Genomic DNA, 20,823 nt, shown 5'->3' with positions numbered 1-20,823 from the left:
ACAATCCTAAATTTCTTCGTAAAACAAATGTTTACTGAAGTTTTCTGAAAAATACATGGGACAAACTGAGGCAATTTGGAGGGGGGATGTTAACTTTCCTCTTTAAATATAAATTGTAAGAAAATATGAGGAATCATTGCATCACTAGTTGCTCTTCTGAGTTAGTCTGATAAATCAGATCCTGTCCAGTGTATCAAATTCTGCAATTTAAACTGATATACAATTACTGGTTGAAGGAAGAGTTAAATTTAACAGTCTTTCTCAATTTAGTATGTAGTTCTTAGCACTCTGTTGATTTTTGAAGTGAATGTATTTATTAATAAAAGTGCTGCTCCACTAGGAAAGGATGTTAGTAGGATTGCTCTTTGGCTCTATTGCCATGGGCATTCTTTTATTACAAACACCAAAAATTTGAGCAAGAAATAGAGTTCATTTATTTTTAAAGGGAATGTTAGCCTTGAGCACACAGTCTCAAACATGTCTTTAAAATGTCAATATAATCCTCGCACCTGTCTTTGAGCATTGATTTTTGCAGAAACCACCGGTTATTGATAGAGTCCTGTCAATGCTGCTCAAAACAGTCCTTTGTAGAGCATGAAAAGCTTGGACACCATACTGCTGTATTTTTGGAAAGCTCTGATCCTTTCATTATGTATTCATCCTTGTGCCTGCTGTATAATCCTCCCATATAGTCTGTTGATCTTTGACCAGTGTGGAGTAGTGGTTAAGAGCGGTGGTTTGGAGCTGTGGACTCTGATCTGGAGAACCAAATTTAATTCCCCACTCATAAAGGGCACTTTTTAATATCTCCATTCCTTTTGTACCCTTTGTGTATCATGTTTTTATGCCAATAAAGGAATGATGATGATGATTCCCCACTCCTACACATGAGCAGTGGAGGGTAATCTAGTGAACTGGATCTGTTTTCCCACTCCTACACATGAAGCCAGCTGACTTTGGGTTAGTCACACTCTCACAGCCCCACCTACCTCGCATGGTGTCTGTTGTGGGGAGGGTAAGGGAAGGTGATTGCAAATTGCAAGCCGGTTTGATTCTTCCTTAAGTGGTAGAGAAAGTTGGCATATAAAAACCAATTATTATTATTATTCTTCAAAATGGAGTTACTTATACAAGTCTTGTGCATTGGTGCAGTATCTCTCTAGGTTTCATTGAAGCCAATACCATTGATACCCTTGTTGGATTAACTATAGGGATAATTTGTTTCCACAATGAAGTGTCACCGGGGTTTATTCAGTCTTATAAATGGACCGTGTAGGACAGACATGAAAGAAACACCATGGTCTATAATATAGTAAACTATATAGATACTAGAGGTTTAGTAGTTTTAATGCACAGTTGGGTCTTGCTAACCAGGCTGACTACACCCCATTGTTCTTTTCTCTTCCCTTCCCTGTTGCTGAAACCAAACCAAATCAAATAATAAATGAAAGATAAAATGAAATGAAATAATCTAAGCTTGAGTGGGGGGAGTAACCAAAACACCTTTTACTATAAGATAGGTTCAGCGTGGTAAATACTTCCTGTTGTTTCAAGGTCGAAACAACCAAGATAATTATAATTGAAGAGGAAAAAGAGAAAATAAAAAAAAACCACAGAAGAAAAAGAAGAGTTGGTTTTTATATGCCGATTTTCTCTACCACTTAAGGGAGACTCAAACCGGCTTACAATCACCTTCCCTTCCCCTCCCCACAACAGACACCCTGTGAGGTAGTTGGGACTGAGAAAGCTCTTAATAGAACTGTAACTTGCCCAAGGTCACCCAGCTAGTTTCGTGTGTAGAAGTGGGGAAACAAATCCAGTTCACCAGATTAGCCTCCGCCACTCATGGGGAGGAGGAGTGGGGAATCAAACCCGATTCTCCAGATCAGAGTCCACCATTCCAAAACACCGCTCTTAACCACTACACCATGCTAGCTCCCACAAATGACCTGAACAACCCCCAGGAGTGTTCATCAATCAGGCATAACAAAATAACTAATTATTTAAATTAAAAAGAAAAAGAAATACTGTAGCATTCAACAACATTACTCAACAGGAATAAAATTAAGAAAAAGAATGAACAAACGCAGCAGCAGCACTCCCCACCCCCAACCTGCAAGCTCTGATAGCAATAGCAAAAGCTAGGCTCGGCATTTCAAGGGTGGAAGGGGAAGGCAACCAAAGTCAGCCACTTTCAAATCAGAAACTAAATACCAGACAACCAAAAACATCTCAAAAGAATATCTGAAAGAAACAGAAGAGAGAGAGAAAAACAGATGCAACAAAACTAACACATTAAGTATTAAAACAAAACGTCTCAGAGCAACAACTACACATGGCTGGAATGCCACCCATCCCAACTGGCAGCCTGCACCATGATCTATCTTTAATCTCCTTGAGATAGTTTCGAAGAATTGCTGGGATAAAGTTATGAGTTAATTGTAGAGTCCAGAGTAGTGTTAAAAGAGCCAACCCTGAGGAAATGGCTTAAAAGCCAGTCTTCCTGAGATATAAAATAAAAGTGAATCGAAGTAGGAGCCACTGCAGAGTTAATGATAGTTCAGCTAAGCCAAAGCAAACCTAAAGACAATTTGCATGTGGTGGGATAAAAGGAACTAAAAGGAAAGTTAAGGTAGTAAGTACTAGTAATTACCACAAGTGCAAGGCCTGATGAATATGTTTGAATGCTGCCAATGTGCACCACTCCCATTTGTTTCAGCTTTGAGAATCCTGATAAAAAGGATTTGATCTAGGAAAAACACCTCTAAGGGCGAAAACGCAGGGTCGCTTTAGCCTCCTTTATTCCCTGTTTCAGCCAGGAACGAACTCACGTTCAGCAAAATGCATGTATTCGATCCTGGCTGATTCCTGGCTGAAACGGAATAAAGGAGGCTAAAGCTACCATGCGTTTTCGCCCTGAGACTTGCATATGCCCACCCTCAACTGCATTGGGGAGCACGCTGGGGACAAGCTACTGCCATAGGTAAAACAGCATAGGAGGGTGTTGATCAGGAGTTACTTATCCAGTTAGGCTGGAATGGAATCCTTTTCCTACAGAGTTTTGACCATCTAGGAATGTTGAGACAAATGTTTAGAACTCAGGCTGTGGGCAGAATTCAACAGTCTTGCTGAAATTCACACTGAGAGGAGAGCCACAAGTTTTGTCTCTTGATTTCTTAGAAATTTCAGCATGTCTCACCTCCTGGTGTCTTCAGCAACTGCCAACAGCAAATTCTTAGTTTATTCTTAATTGGCTCTCTTGACTCAAAGAAATTTCCAGCTGTTTCTCAGTCAAGGTCATAAGTTCCCTAGTCCCACGCGCCTTCCCAATTAGCTTACTTTCCTTCCCAAAGTCTACCTTTCTAACCTCAAGCACATTACATTCTCCTGTTAGCCTCTCACGGCTCCTGGTATCAGTAATGACATCATGCGTCCTGAAGTGCTCGTCTGTTTTTCAGGGAGGGTCTGGTCCCTTCATCTGCTCTGAACCTACTCAAGTTTAATCTTTAGCACTGTAATCAATATGCCCATTTGAGCTTCTTGGTACATTTTTCTACTAACTGAACATGGCTACTATTTCCACGCTGATGTATTTCACCCCTGCTTCCACATGACATTCAGCTAAAAAGCTATTTCGTTAGCACCTTTGGTGGAAACATCACTCAGTCTTTCTCTTATAAGGGGCAACAGGCAATAACAGAATCAGAGCTTAGTATTATAGAACACAGAGATAGGTTTGGATGAGAGGGAGGGTATATGTCAGATGAGGTGAACGGGACACAATTATACTGGTGTTGCTTTTTTTCTTGAGGGATGGAAATATTGTCTAGCAACTATAGAAGGCTTTTAAAAAAAGAAAATGAAAGAAAGAAAAGCCTCTAGCATCTGGCACAGAATATTGTTTGAATGTGGGATGCCCCCCTTGCTCTGTGCTGTAGCAGCCTAATCCTTTGTTGCACCAGAAGTCATGCCGCAGCTCATTGGAAGTGATACCAGACCTAGCATCCCTCCAGTGCTGCTTCTGCATAGTGTAGTAATGGCATTTTTACTTTTGAAATGGTGCTGATTCAGTGGGGAGGGGCCGTGGCTCAGTGGTAGAGCACCTGCTTGGCATGCAGAAGGTCCCAGGTTCAATCCCCGGCATCTCCAGTTAAAGGGATTAGGCAAGTAAGTGATGTGAAAGACCTCTGCCTGAGACCCTCGAGAGCCACTGCCGGTATGAGCAGACAATACTGACTTTGATGGACCTTGAAGGTTCATGTGTTCCGTGAAACTGCACTTGGGCACATTTATGGTACAGCTGGGCCAGTGGGTTCTAGAGAGGCAGTATATAAATTTTCTGAAGAAATAAATAATCCATCTGGAGCACTTATTTGCCCACCTTTTAAAGGTTTTTTGTTGTTGTTGTGACATGACAGCTTTCACATAAAAGATCAGGAGCTAGTTTTTAGAATGATTTTGTTTCCCTCAGCCCTGTGAGGTAGGTCAGGCTGAGGGAAAGGTCAGCTGAAACCCAGAGGTCCCCAACCTTTTAAAACCTATGGCTGCCTTTGAGATTTTAAAGGGGGATGGGGAGCACCATCTCAAAATGGCTGCTGCAGGAGCCAAATGGTTGTCATGGGAGGTGGCGCTGGATTGAATACCACCCCCTCACTTTGTAAAAGAATCACAGAATAGGAATGAAAAGAAAAGCAGGAAAGCCCAAGCAGGGATGGAGAAAGAGACTGGAGAATAAAAAGAAATGAAGGAAAGCTTGAGAGAAAGGAAGAAAGAGAAGGAAGAATAAAAAGAACTAAAACCTGAAGGGAAAATGGGACCACACATTGACTAAAGAAAGCCTGATGCATACCAGTTTTCCTGACCCTCCAGTGGCGGCTGCTGCTGCTCTCGCAGCTGAGGCAAAAACTTTCCTTTGAATAAGGGCTGCCAGGAATAAGCTGTGCCTTGCAATGGCCCCACTCACTTTCTGAACAGCTCAGCAGGTGCTAGGGAAGTACTGGTGGATGCACATTGCAGCTGAAAGATATACTACAGCATTTTTTTAGCTCACGCATGGAAAGTATTTTATAAGTATGGTTGAATCTCAGTCTAGCAGACAAAGGGCCAAACTATATGAGACAATAATCATTGCTCTTGCTGCTTTAAAAACAAACAAAATGCCAAAAACTGAAATGCAGCCACAAAAGGCTGCAAGTTGTATCAGCTGTCAGAGGGGCATTTAATCCTTTCTCCTTGACTAGCCCTTGTCAAAATGAGGCTCCAGGTTTTTTCCCCCATCTGTCTGGCAAAATATACTTGTGTCTCTCTCTCCCCCCCCCCGACACACCTGAGGGAAAGCAGCTGAGGGGCTAATTTTGATTTTTAAAATTTCCAGGGGACAATGTTTAGACAATCCCTCCTTGCACTGCTGAAGTAATCAGGTTTTGGAACCCTTGGCAGCTGTGTGTGTGTAAGTACCATCAAGTTACTTCTGATTGATGGCAATCCAATGAATTAATTAACCCAAAAACATTCTCTCATTAACAGCCCTGCTTAAGTCTTGCAAACTGAGGGCCGTGCCTTCCTTTATTGATTCTCATCCATCCATCTGTCTTCCTCTTTTCCTGCTACCTTCAACTTTTCCAAGCATTATTGCCTTTCCCAGTTACTCTTGTATTCTTAGAATATGCCCAAAGTAGGATAGCCTCAGTTTGGTCATTTCAGCTTCTAAGGAGAGTTCAGGCTTGATTTGATCTACAACCCACTTATTTGTCTTTTTGGTGGTCCATGATATCCATAAAACTCTCCTACAACGCCACATTTCAAATAAAGCAACTTTCTTCCTGTCAGCCTTTTTCATTGTCCAAGTTTCCATAAATAGTAACGGGGAATACAATGGATCTTTGTCACCAGTGACACATCCTTACAATTAAGAATCTTTTCTAGCTGCTTCATGGTTGCCCTTCCCAGTCTCAGTCTTCTGATTTCTTGGTAGCAGTCTCCCTTTTGGTTGATGATGGAGCCAAGGAATAGAAAGTCCTGAACAATTTCAATGTCTTCCTAATCATCCTTAAAGTTGTGTAATTCCCCAGTAGTCTTCTTAATGTTCAGCTGTAATCCTGTTCTGGCACTTTCGTCAGTAGTTATTTCAAGTCTTCGCTATTTTCTCCCAGTAAGCAGGGTCGATGCTGGCAAGTGTTTGGATGGGAGACCTCTAAGGAATACCAGGGTTGTGAGGCAGAGGCAGGCAATAGCAAGGCACCTCTGAATGTCTCTTGCCTTGAAAGCCTCACCAAGGGTTGCCATGAGTCACATGCAATTTGAGATATGCAGATGATACCACATTCCCCCCCCCTCAAATTGTTAATGTTCCTCCCACCAATTTTCACTCCACCTTCATCTAAATTGAATCCAGTTTCCCTATGATACATTCTGCATATAAAATGAAGAGACAGAGGATAAAATACATCATTGTCTAAACACCTTTGCTAATTGGAAACCATTCTGTTTTTCCATATTCTGTTCTAACAGTAGCCTCTAGTCTGGCGCACTGATTATGCATCAAAACAATCAAATGTTGTGGCACATCCATTTCTTTTAAAACCAACCACAGGTTTTCACAAAGGCAAAAGCTTTGCTGTAATCTAAGAAACACAAACAGATATTCTTCTGAAATTCTCTCATATGATCCAGTAGCCAAGGTAAAATTGCAAGATGGTCTCTAGTGCTTCTTCCTTTTCTGAATCCAGCTTGACCATTTGGCATTTCTTATTCCATATATGGTAACAGTCTTTGTTGTACTATTGTGAGTATCACTTTACTCTCTTGGTGGCTACATTTTAATAATTAAAAAAAGAGGCTGAAAATAAGTTTCCCAGTGTCTCATGGATTTGTCTAGAATTGTCTAGAAACATTTGACAATGATCCTTCACCTTCACTGCCAAATCTGTAGGGTTAGGTGTCTGATGTTAACCCACTGCAGCCTGTTGCTTAATGCAAATGTACCATTGGTTCTTTAAGCAGGCTAGCATTGCATTCTGGATTAGCAACTTGATAGATGACAGTTCTGTTTGATCTTTGGGAGGTGTGATGTGGGGAAAGCCATCTAGCACTACTTTCTCCATAAGGTTCAACAGTTTCTATGCCCAGAAGCTATAGCTTTTCACTGGCTTTAGCTTGAAGCCATTTTAAAGAACGGTTCTCATGTCATGCTGTGTTGACTGGCTGGAATGGCCCAGATGTGCTGTGACAAAAATTATGTTGGTGATTCCAAGCATGATATTATTGCAGGGGTAAGGATTCTCATAAATATTGATTGGAAATTAATGAACAGTGGGAGGCCTCTGCATATCAGTCTGCATGAAAGGGAAGTTTTCATTAAACATGTTTCTCTTACATATAAACCACTGGAGGAAAACGAAAGGTACTCTGATGTTTCACTTGTTGTTCTATTAGAGGCCTACTCATAAAACAAGCTTAGAGTACATAAGCCACAAGCATAATTTTATGACACAATTATGAGAGACTGCAGATTTCCTCTTTCAGTCTTGAAAAATTAAATGCTTACAAAGGGTACCAGAGTAATCACTCTGAAAATTTAAAGTTTTCTATTCAAACCACAGCCTGAAGCATAGACAGTCCCAGACAGAGGTTTTCAAGAAACTGCAAGAATGACATACTTTGACTGAAGAAAATCAATGTCAACAGTGAAGGACAGTGAAATGTCTGCTGGTTCTATAACTGACTGTGCTTATTTAAAAGAAACCTTGTGGCTAGGGTTGCCAACCTCCATGAAATAGCTGGAGATCTGATATTTCAATTGATCTCCAGCCAATAAAGATCAGTTTACCTGGAGAAAATGGCCGCTTCAGCAATTGGACTCTATGGCATTGAAGTCCCTCCCCTCCCCAAACCCTGCCCTCCTCAGACTCCTCCCCCAAAATATCCCTCCGGTGGCAAAGAGGGACCAGGCAACCCTACTTGTGGCCCTTTAACAAAATGTTATTCCAGCATAAGAGATTGTGGACTTGAGCCCATTTTTTTTCTAATGCTATAGGTGGATTGTCACTATGCAGTTGTATATTTTGGCGTGGCCAAGGTGCCATGAAATGCTGAAAGTATGGAATGAAGTGTAATATAAAATTCAGATATAATCAGGGAATATAAAGAGACCATTCACAAGATACACTAAGCTAGTTAACAACAGTAATGGGTGGGGAAATCATAGGTTTTATTAAGCTACTGACAGTGAGATAAGAATCCTCAATCCCTGTTCAGTCTGAGGGGAGTATAGTGTGAAACCAATGTGCTCGCATTGTTTCCCCCATCAAGTCACAGCTGACTTATGGCGACCCCATAGGGTTTTCAAGGCAAGAGACTTTAGCGGTCCTTTGTCATTGCCTACCTCCATGTAATGACCCTGCTATTCCTTGGAGGTCTCCCATCCAAATACTAGCCAGAGCCGACCCTGCTTAGCTTCTGAGATCTGACAAAATCCAGCTAGCCTGGGGCTATCCAGGTCAGACAAGGTGTTAGTTTGTTTAGCATAATTATTGAATTGTCTCTGTTTTTTTTCCTGATTATCCTTTTAAAAACATTTTAAGCCACCTTTGCACCCAATTTACTGTCCCAAGGGTGAGATAGATTTTAATTTCACATAATCTGAATTTTACTTTGTACTTCCTGCATTTCATGGTTCTTTGATTTTGCTATATGCTTGTTTGTTTGTGTGTTGCAAAATGACTATGTAAAATGTCTGCTTGGTAAGGATCCACTTCTTCTGAATAAGTGAATTAAGATCACAGAGACTGTCCTACAAATCAAATAAGCTCGTCTGGTGGGCACACCAGAGAGGGCCTTTTCGGTTATGGACCCACAATTATGGAACAACCTCCCCAGGGAGGTATGCCTGGCCCCTCATTTTCAATCTTCAGGAGGCAGCCTATGACAATTTTATATAGGCGTGCATTTGACTAATTTAGTTTATATTTATTGGCAGTCGTAATTTAAAAAAATATATATATTGTAAGCATCCTTGAGTGCTGGAAGGTAGGAGGGTAGCTAATGTTTTAAATAAAAAACAACAAAAACATGAGATCTAGTTCATGAAAAGTTATGATGGAATAACATTTTATTTGTCTTTAAAATGCCACAAAGCTCCTGTTGTTGTTGTTAATTTCTGCAACAGGCAAACATGGCTACTCTCCTGGAATTATGCTACTGAAGCTTGTTCATGAAAGGCACCATTTGAATTCACTCTTTTGCCATGGATATCTTTCATGGAAGGCAAAATGATCAAAAACTTTCCTGTAAGGGATTAGTGTTCCAAGCAATGGCCAGAATGTTTGCCTGCTAATCACCTAGCTCTAATGTTGAAGGTCACTTTCTGGGGAAAGTTATAGAATCCATTGCTAGTTTTCACTCCATCGATGTATAACTAATTGTTGGGTTAACATGTAAGCAAGAGTTCTATAGTGCATTTATTAACATTTTATTTAGTAATACTCAATTCCCTTTTCCATTTATGTGGAAATTTTCAGGATTTCAAAAGAAATCAACACACTTTTGGGACAGTAATACACTAAGGAGAAGTTGCCTGAATTTGGGAGGGGGGAAATCATTTACATGCCTACGAATGGTCATTTGGCTGTTTTTGTTAATTGATGTAACCATGTAAAATCACAAATGATTAAAGTCTCCTCCACCATCCATTGACCTGGTGCCAATATTTTTAATACTCTCTTAGAGGGGGGAAAAATGACCTGACATTCCTAACTCAGAAGAGATAATGAGCTGTGATACCTCACTGTCCTGTAATCTGTTTGGTGTTTGACCCTGCTGTATCTTGTAACAAATCATTTTGATAAATGTCCGTCCTTTTCTCATCATAATGTTAGCAGAGGCAAGCCGTCTTGTCCTATGCTTGTAAGTGGTAAAGGACAAATGACCACCACAACCAACTACAAGATATTCTCTGTCCTGATGAAGATAGTATGTATAGCTTGCGGTCTATTAGGACTTCATGATATACTGCCTGAATCCATGAAGCGTGCAAACTTTCATTAGCTTCCTTTTTATTTGTCAGTTCATCCTGTGCATTTCTAGACTATTTTACCTTAGGTTTTCTGCAACAGTGTGCGTTTTTTGCTCTGAGTGAAAGAGCAAAGAGGAATTCTACAACCAAGGTCATAAACAGAAACAAAAGGCATTCAGATCTGAAATGGAAAATGCATCTAAGCTTAACCGAACAATTCATTCCAACTGCCCGTCCCAGGCTCACTTTCAACCTTATTAATCCTATTATCTCACTGGTAAACTTTGCCTAGCTTTCCAGATGTATTATCAAAGAGCAGCTTTAAAAAACTAACACTGAGTATTAAGGGGATGGAGAGGTGACACATAAGAAAAGCCCTGTTGGATCAGATCACTGGTCTATTAGTACACTGTCCTGTTTCCTATAAGATGTCTCTTTTGGAGGTCCACATGCAGCACATGAAGATATTATCCCTCCCCTGCTGCAGTCTGTCCAGAAACTGGTATTCATTGGCATACTGCCTCTGAACGTGAAGGTTTTGCTTAGGTATCATGGCTAATAGCCATTTATGGATCTATCCTCCATGAATTTGTCTAATCACCTTTTAAAGCCATCTAAGTTAGTGGCTGGAAGAGCCCCGTGGCGCAGAGGGGTAAGCTACCATACTGCAGTCTAAGCTCTGCTCACGACCTGAGTTCGATCCCGACGGAAGTCGGTTTCAGGTAGCCGGCTCAAGGTTGACTCAGTCTTCCATCCTCCCAAGGTTGGTGAAATGAGTACCCAGCTTGCTGGGGGTAAAGGGAAGAGGACAGGGGAAGGCACTGGCAAACGACCCCGCAAACAAAGTCTGCCTAGTAAACGTGGGGTTATGACGTCACCCCATGGGTCAGGAATGACCCGGTGCTTGCACAGGGGACCTTTACCTTACCTTAAGTTAGTGGCAATCATCATGTGACTCTGAATTTTGTATTGTTTGAAGAAATATTTCCTTTTGTCTGTCCTGAAACCTATTACCCATCAACTTAACTGGGTAGCCCCAAATTCTCATATGTATTATGGGAGAGGAAGAAAAAGTTCTATTAACTTACTGCACAATTTCACAAAACATTATCCTCTTCATTACCTTCTTTTAAACGACTTCCACTACTTCTCCCAGGGAAGGTACTCCAATGCTTGTCCATTTAGGTTGCTCTTTTTGTACTTTTTCCAGCTCTGTAATATGAGATGGGGCAACCTGTGTGTGCGTGCTGTCAAGTCACAGCTGACTTATGGCAACCCCATAGGGTTTTCTAGGTAAGAGTTGTTCAGAAGTGGTTTGCATTGCCTGCTGAGAGAGTTCTGAGAGAACTGTGACTGGCCCAAGGTCACCCACCAGGCTTCATGTGGAGGAGCGGGGAATCGAAACCTGTTCTCCAGATTAGAGTCCACCACTCAACCACTACACCATGCTGGCTCTCTGGGGCAACCTGAGCTGTTCACTATATATCAAATGTGTCAACAGGGCTTGTTCCTCTATATGCTTAATTCTGTCTTTAATAACACTTTCCATTGGTTTACTTTGAACAGATTTTAGGTTAACTGGCCTGTCATTTCTTGGCTCCCCTCTTTCCTGATCCCTTTGTAAAAACTGGCAATTGCATTGGCTCCTATCCAGACATCTGTTATGATGACAGATGTTAATGAAAAGTTGTATGAGAGTGTATGCATGTGTACGCATACACACATATTAACATAATATTATTCTGGACTTGTTGAAAATATTGAGGACGTCATACATACAATGAAATAATCTGAATGACCAAGCTGTTGCTCTGAGGATGAAGTGAATAGTGCCAAGTAAAAATTATTGAGCAAGCATCTTATCTACAGTGGCATCCTAAGCAGAGTTACACCTTTCTAAGCCCACTGATTTCATTGCTTAGGATGGCACTGTTAATAATGGAAATCTCAAGTTTCACACTGGAATGGATCCCTGTATGTTTCCACAGTGCCCATGAACATCTTTTTTTCACCCTTAAATGAATGAACATAGTGCCATTATTTGGAATGGTGGATTGCATATGCCTCTCACAGTCAGATCCAGTGGCCCATGTTTTCTGACTACCTCCCGACAGTTCATTTCCAAGCGTAATTGCTTGATTGTTATGCATAAGGATACTTAGAAAACACAACAAATCATACCTTAATAGTTGGAAGACATAATTCTAAATCCTAATGATATTCACTCCATCTGAATTAAAATGAGGATTGAAATAATTATCTAAATAGCAATGAACATTGGATTAATTTGAAGTTCATGGGAAATAAGAGAATGAAATGAACTGAAATGTGTGAGATGGGCTGTACAGTCCAACTGAAGCTGCTTATCCTTCCTGGTTTAGCCACAGTTATTTGATTTTTTTAACAGCATAAGCAAAATCTCTCTAGACATATACATATCCAAGATGCTGTGCCATTTCCCCTTCCTCCTTTCCAATTTCACATAGCAAAATATGTCACAATTAAACTTAACATAAGGTTTTGAAATACTTTATGGTACTCAAACTGAAATATATTTGTGGGAAAAGTTTCAAATGGTTCCAGAATCAAGCTGCTGATACATTTATACCTAACCTTTATCAGCAGTTTGAAACGAAGCATTTGTGACCTGGGCCTGGTTCACACATTCTTCACATGATTGCAACATTCCAGTCTCAACTTGCATGTAGAAATAAGCCACCATATTTCTAGCTCCACAGAAAGAGCTTCCAATTCCTCTCCCATTATCTTAAAGTTGGTGTTCTTTTAATAGAGCTTTTCATACATTGTTGCCACTCTCCAAGAGTGTGGCTATCTAATATATTCAGGGGGTATGTATGTATGTGAGCCCTGACCTGGATAGCCCAGGCTAGCCTGATCTCATCAGATCTCAGAAGCTAAGCAGGGTCAACCCTGGCAAGTATTTGGATGGGAGACCTCCAAGGAATACCGGCATCATGATGTGAAGACAGGCAATGGCAAACCAACTCTGAACATTTCTTGCCTTGAAAACCCCACCAGGGGTTCCAAAAAAACAAACAAACATGCACGTGACAATCTGGTCTCAGATAAACATACTTATGTGCAACTTGATGCTATACCAAGTGGTCTGGGATTAGCATAACCTGAGGCTGCCTGCTTCCATGTGTGCATTCCTGAACTTTGAAATCTTCATCAGATGCCTTGTTCTGTGTGCCCCCCCCTTCTGAAATGATGGCCATGAAGGATGGGGACATCTCTGTTGTGGTGCTTCATCTATGAAATGTTTTCAGACTACTGTATTTTTCCATCTATAAGACTCCCCCATGTATAAGACGACCCCTATTTTTTTGAACTCAAAATTAAGAAATCAGGGGTTGTCTTATACATGGGGGCGTAGGGGAAAATACTGGTGGGGAAGAGAGTGGGAACCCTTAGAAAGCCTGTCGCTGGCCAGCCAGGGCAGCCGGGCTCTACCCCCCTCCCACTGTCTTCCCCGCCTGTCAGCTGACAGGCGGGGAAGAGCCCGGTTGCCCTGGCCGGCCAGTGACCACCCTTCCTGTGGTCTCCGCTCTCTTCCCCGCCCATCAGCTGATGGGCAGGGAAGAAGGCCAGTCAGAGAGTGCGAACTATCAGAAGGCCACTTGCTGGCCAGCCAGGGCAATGGACGGAGAAGAAAGCGACCTTCCCTTGTATAAGACGACCTACAATTTTTTTCTAAATGTTTTTAGAAAAAAAGGTCGTCTTATACATGGAAAAATATGGTAATTCTTGATCTTGTGGCAAGTCTGTTCATTTTTGTTGCCAGGCTAAAATACAGTAATTCTCTCTAGCACTGAAAAATAGGCTTGTTCGTTTGTTTTATAACTCTTCTGTTGTTTTACATGAACTTTGCTGCTAGTGTTTTTAAACTGTGCTACTGTGCTTTCTTACCATGCTGTTTTATATTGTTTTATTGTGGGGCGGGTTTTTTTTTTAAACCACAGGGCAAAATTTTCTTGGAAAGTGTGGTATATAAATGTACTAAGTAAAATCAATATTATAGTATTTTTTGGTCTTTTGTTTTATCTTCTAGGTTTGGATTTATTCTTCACAAAGATGAACCTGTACTCCAGAAAATTGACCTTGAAACTATGTCATACATCAAGACAATTAGTTTAAAGGATTACAATTGTGTTCCACGATCTATGGCCTACACTCACCTTGGAGGATATTATTTTATCAACTGTAAGCCTGATACTACTGGGGCTGTTCCACCACAGCTAATAGTGGACAGTGTTACCGATTCCATTATTGGATATAATAGTGATGTAACAGGAACTCCATATATATCTCCAGATGGTCACTATCTAGTCAGCATTGATGATGTGAAAGGTATCATGAGAGTCCAAATCATTACAATCCGAGGAGAAGTACAGGATGCCTTTGACATTCATACCAACTTGCACATATCTGATGTGGCTTTTCAACCATCGTTTACTGAAGCCCATCAATATAATGTCTTTGGTAGCTCCAGCACACAAACTGATGTGCTGTTTGTAGAATTGTCCTCTGGCAAAGTGAAGATGGTGAAGAGTCTTAAGGAGCCTCTTAAGTCAGAAGAATGGCCTTGGAACAGTAAGAACCGGTTGATTGAGGGCAGTGGGCTCTTTGGGCAGTACCTGATGACACCTTCCAAGGAATCACTGTTTATTCTCGATGGACGACTGAACAAGCTGAATTGTGAAATTACTGAAGTTGAAAGAGGAAACACAGTTATTTGGGTTGGAGAAGCATAAGGAACCATATTAGATAAAAGCCGAGTGAATAGTTTTACAGTACATTGCACTTAACTTCATCCTCTAAATATTCACTTTTTTATTGTTAGACCCTTCTGTACATGTGATGTGGTTGACTGAGATACAATTTTGGTGATATAAAAGAAGCTGAAATTGTGATTAAACATTCAGTTTCCTAACTGTGATCTCCTGCGGATAGATTGGCTAGTTGGTGAAAATATTAAATTGATAAGTCCCCTCAATCAATGAGCCACAACATGTTGAAATAATGCAACATTTTATAATGAAGGTCTTTTTTAAAGAAAAAAATCATTTTGACTCAGATTTATCAGATTGTTAGGTTATTGATTATGTATAACCTCAGATTTCTTAAACTGAAACATTCTGTCCTACCCTAACATGTCCAGTCCACTATTTAATCTTTTTGTGCCTTGAAGGGAAATGTCTCACAAGGAAGAGAAGCCTAGGAAATGTGTAATTTTATCCCCCTTGTGGCTGTAGGCTTTCTTTTTCCCTGAAAAGAAGCTTTTGATATCTCAAGTTTTTTTCTCATTTCCATCCAGTTGTAAAGTGTTGTTTTTAAGAAAAAGGAAAACATCTGTTTGCAACATCTACTGTTCTCTTATTTTATCACAACAATTTGAAACTTTAATTGCAAGTTTTAGTTGAAGGTCTGTTAACTGTTCATTGAGGTTTGACCCTTTTCATAGTAGAGCTAGGCTACTATGTACCCAGCCAGTTAAAAAGGCTGCTCTACTAAGGAGAAACATCGTACATATCAGCCTAGGAACAAACACGTTTTGTCCAACCAGTACCAAGAAGCTTCACTTAGACTGGCAAGAAAACTGTTATTTTTAAAATAAACAATTTCTTACTATATGTGCATTATTAAGAAATCTGTATAACAATGGCACTAAAAAAATGGAGGTATGGGCCATGCTCCTGGGTCCCTTAATGAAAGAAGGTTCTGTTGAGAGCAATAGAACTGACTTTGAAGTTAATGTGTTCAGGATCAGATTAATAGACACCCTATTTTAATAGACACCTCTATGTGTACACTGTCTCTCAAAAACCTGCTTTTCCTCAATACTTTTGATAAGCCAATTTTTCTATCCCACTCTGGTCATTAGATTATCACAAGGACTTTCTATATTCTTTCTTTTAACAAATTATTGCTACAGGTTTGGACATTGCTTATACATCTATCAAGGAAAATAAAGATTCTAAAATTTAGAATCATTGTAGCCAATAGAATGAGAGCAATTATGTCTGCACTCCATGAAGCTAGCAGTACGACTTTTCTTCAGATTTCCAGTAACAATGTAGGTGGTTTGGCTTATATTGTTTTTATTTGTGTTCTCTTTAATTAAAACCCAGGCATTTAATCTGACCTCTGTTTATTCAATGCAATCAGAAATTTTAATCTAATTTTACTCCAACATGTAAAGCTGCTTAGAAATTTGAAATTTTCTAGCATTGTATTTTCTTGTGTGTAATTAGCATCCTGCAGTGTGATACCGTAGAACTCTCTTTAGCTTAAGCAAACTGGCAGATAGATTTAAGTAAACAAACTAATCGACTTACATCTCTAGCGACTGAATCCTTTTAACAATTTTTTCCCCATTGTGAGCGAAGAACCATGTAAAATGTCTGTTACTCATTGATTTACAGTAGTCCATCGCCTTTACATTTTTCTTCTCTATCCTTCACCATGTGGATGTTCTATATGTAGACAATGCTTGACAAAAGAAGAATAAACCCCTTACATTTTAAATGCTGTTGCCTACAGTTGATATTCCAATGCAGATATGTTTTTATTATGTAATAAGAAGGTGAAGATTTTAGTGAAAGTCTTTTCATCAGAAACTCTGTATCATGGATAATGTATCCCCCCACCCCCACATACACACACCCATTGGCATGAAAAGTTTTTGCCAGTTGGCACACTTCTGCCTTCACACGTGCTGGCTTGGGGGTTTGGGGGTTTAGAAATCTGTAAAACTGGAGCAGCAGCGCTCATAGTCTGGCTGCAGTATATAGTCTGGCTCCTGTATATCAACACACAGAACTTTTTTTGTGATGGTACTCACTGGTACTGAGTACTGGCACCTAAATTCAGCCTCTCCCAAGCCCTGATCCTCATGCTCCAGCCTGCTACACTCAGCCATGGATGGAGATCCCTAGATCCACTCTCCCCACAGCTTTGAACTCACAAGAAGCCTTAGGTTAGGTAAGCCACAGCTTCTCGGACTCCTGTTTACATCCTGCAGATAATAATACTGATCAGCTTCATAGGATTGTTGGAAGGATTACCAGATAAAGGCCTGTATCCAACCATACCATTAAAAAAAATTAAGCACCCTTCTCTTAAGAGGGGGCAGCAGCAATCCCCTTCTACTGCTGCAGCCTAATGTTTCCTCCCAAATATTGTTCCATCCGCTTAATGGACCTCCAGGAACAGCCTAGTGGGGATCTGCAGAGGGAGGGGGGAACAGGTGGAAATCAGGGTAAGCTTATATAGGAGTACCAGCACACCCCCCACACAAAAAAACCCCACCGATACTGGATGAGGATTTCTTGTCCTCTTCTATGAAGACAATCTAACTAACCTTGCCTACACATGACAGAATAGCAACCAGCATCTTCACTAGAACAGGAGGAAATAATGGTCTATTTCCTTTGCTTTAGAGCAGAAATGAACATACAACACAACTGCTGTTTGGCAATGTCTGATTTGAAAAACAACAACAACAGAGGCTTTGACAGTAACTAGTTAGTCCAAAATTACAACTTCAATTCTAGTGCGGAACATTCTTGTTCAGTGTAATGGATGTTGGTTAACAACTTATTTACATAAGCAGGTGAGTGAATCCAATAAAAATAGTAACAACATAGTAAATATGATTTCACAGTGAAGAACATATTCAGTTTTGTGGAAGTGTGTACCATGCATTTACTGGTTTGCAGATGCTTTAGTCAAGCAAAGTTCAACAACTGGTCACATCATAAAAATAGGTAGGTATGGGATTTTTCAATAATGAATGTTGTTCAATTGTATCAACCAGTAGGCTTCCCATGAAAGGTGAAGACCATGATCCAAAGCATGCAGAGCTTCTACTCCAGTTCAGATATGGATCTTGATACAGTTATGGGCTGGCTATTCCCTTAAATGTCACAAAACGTTTCTTGCAAATATTCAATTGTGTACAAGGAGCACTCTGCAATGTTCTACTGAATGGAAATGTGGCAGCCCCATTCAGATGGAACTGTGTGTGTGTGTGTGTGTGTGTGTGTGTGTGTGTGAGGTACTGCACACCTCCAAAGGTCATCCTTGCTGTCCTTGGATTATGTGGTCAATTGTTCAGGGTGGGTGCTCGAAAATTTCTATAGGTGATCCCCTAATGAAGCAAACTGAGAAACACATAGGGATCTAGAAGAGCTACGTAAACTCTCAGCCTTGCTCTCCTTTGTCTTTTCCTGCCCACTGATGCAGCCTCATTTTCTCTTGATATGCAGAAATTGGTCAGCATCAACAGATTAGGCAGGAGGGGGAAGGGAAAAGGACTGAAGGAGGTGTAGGAACAGAAAGAGAGTGCATGCACTGAAAGACAAGGAAGAATGCAAGAACTAAAAAAATCAGAGCAAGTAATTTCAATTTTGTCATTGAGGAAGGGCACAATGTGTTGAGCATAAAGTGGAAAAAACAGGTCATGGTCAGATATAGGATATTTCAAAACACAAAGGTCTTTGTGAACACAAGGTAAAGGGAATAATCAAGGCAGCATGTAGGGGAATCAGTGCAGATAGAAGGAAGATAGAAGGAAGTAGAAAGGAGCTCAAATGCAGTAGGGTCAGAGCCATTGTCAATGTGAATGCTGAATTGGCAAGGTGAAGGTGTAGTCAGAGCGAGAGATGGCATTGAGTGTGCCAAGCATTGAAGACTTAAGGAGAGGTTGAGCCTGAACTAGAGAAGAATATACAGCATGGAGATGCAGAGGACAGTACAATTGTATAGAATGAACTTTGAAAGTTGAGAAGCAGAGAGCTTGGGGTGTGAGCAGGGCTTACTATCCCTATAGCATTCATGGCAAGGTATTTAGGAGAGGGAGAAATTCCCAACAGAGAAGACAACTGTCTGTATCAAATGGGGGGGAGAGCCAACGTTTGGTGAGAATAAGTAGCAAGAAGGATCAAGATCACAATGGGTAGCCACGTCTATAGTAGTATACTATAGCATCCTGTTTTCCCATAACCTAAATTGGAATGCCCATCAAAAAGCAGTGTCCAACAAAATTAAACCTGGGGTTGGTGCTATTGTCAACTTTTTTTCACACCAAAGGTGGCAAATATATTCCAGGGGCTATTCAGGTTTTTAACCTGAAAATTACCCCAATTATCCTCTTTGGTGTTGCCATCTGGATAACAGTCATCAATGAATCTATAGATCGTCCACTGCTTCAGTTCTTACGAAAACTCCTAAATGCCCCTCAATGTATTGTTGGCGTTACTCTTCGTTCCGAGTTTGGCCAAATGTCACTTGAAGCTAGGGCGTGGTTGGCCGCCTTTAAACTACACCTTAAACTGTGCTTTAGCACTGAGGGGTTCCTAGCTTCTCTGAAGCATGACCCTTTTAAATCCTCATGGCAAAAAATCTTAGATGAAAAACTGTCATTGTTGGGCTTCTCGCAGGATATGTTATTAGATCTTGGGAAAACGGAAGCTTTTACCAAAATTAAAAAGTGCATTAAAGAGCTCGATTATAACAGCACTACTTTTCGTGCTCGTCGTGTCTGTTCATCCCAGTTCTTCAGAATACCCCCTCCACGTGGTCTGCCTACCTATACATATTATCTGACAACTCCTTGTCTCTGTAGAGATTTTTGTTTGGCTAGATTGAATGCTAACCCTTCTATGGTAATGCAGGGCAGAATTCTGAATATACCATACTCAGACAGGATCTGCCCTTGCTCTTCTGGCTCTATTGACTCATTAGCTCATGCCCTTTTGGAATGCCGCTTTTATGAGGAACTTCGATCGCACTATATTTCCCCCTTTTAATATACAAATCCAATGCCTCTGTGACTGACATAATGCCTTTTTTACTAAGCGATAGGGACCCCAAGGCTACATTGTCAGTGGCAAGATTTGTTTCAATCCTTATATCCCTCCAACACTAGATATATGCTGCTCAAGATCAATTGATCAAGGAGCTTCTAAGGGATAAAAGGAAAGGTTAGTCTGTCTATAGTAGTAGCAAAGAGCAAGCCTTCAGTAGCACCTAAAAGACAAACACAATTTCTGGCAGGGTATACATTTTTCTGAGTCTAAAGAGGTGAGCTGTGACTCACAAAAGCTCATACCCTGCCAGACATTTTGTTAGTCAAGAAGGATCAAGAAAGGGAAATAACATGGAGGGTGCTTTCGGGGTGATGGAACAGACATTCCAAAGTGAGCAGGAGATGGAAAGGCAACAAATGAGAATGAGATTTGGAGAAAGAGAAGGAGGTGCTGTATAATGCTAGAAAAAAGCTCCAAAAGACTGAAGAAAAAAGAAGGGAAGGAAATAAATTAAAAGGGAAAGGGTGAAAGGAATTGGGCAAATAGGTGGATGACGTGCCAGAAAGTATGTGGCAGGAGGTCAAGTTGGATAAAATGTGGTTCCTGTGTCACTGACCAAAGATCATAGACTGGGCTGAATTATGCGGGCAGTTTCACGGCGGCCGGGAGTGGCACAGCTGTGTCACCTCCTCCGAGGCTTCCCAGCCACTGACAAGGGAAAAAGAGACCTAAAAAAAATTAAAGGGGGAAATCACCCATTGCCAACAATGGGGCTGCACCACCAAAAAAGGTGGTGCAGCCCCACTGCAGCTCAAGAAGGCATTCCCGGGGTGCAAGGGCTGTGGAAGCTGCCTAAAGTCTCCACCCCTGGTAACGCCCCCCCCCCACCGCCAGCACGGGCTTTTCCTTCCAGGGTGTGGGCCGGATGCCAGTGTGCTTGCCCCCATGCCAGCATAGGTGCCACCTTATTCCATGATA

The 20,823-nt window shown here is 40.9% G+C and overlaps 1 protein-coding gene across 2 annotated transcripts in view; it reads left to right on the top strand.

Annotated features, from left to right (window-relative positions):
- The window catches only part of FSTL5 (follistatin like 5), a 383,938-nt gene extending 368,603 nt beyond the window's left edge, over nt 1-15,335 (top strand). For both annotated transcript variants that reach the window (XM_056855358.1, XM_056855357.1), the window contains one exon: nt 14,085-15,335. In XM_056855358.1, the coding sequence (XP_056711336.1) occupies nt 14,085-14,787 (703 nt within the window). In that variant the 3' untranslated portion in view covers nt 14,788-15,335. The remainder of the gene's footprint in view (nt 1-14,084) is intronic.
- Nucleotides 15,336-20,823: the final 5,488 nt, after the last annotated feature.

Source organism: Euleptes europaea, chromosome 9, assembly GCF_029931775.1.
Source record: "Euleptes europaea isolate rEulEur1 chromosome 9, rEulEur1.hap1, whole genome shotgun sequence".
NCBI lineage: Eukaryota > Metazoa > Chordata > Lepidosauria > Squamata > Sphaerodactylidae > Euleptes > Euleptes europaea.
Note: the sequence above shows the minus strand (reverse complement) of the source record. Positions and strands in the feature narration are given on the sequence as shown.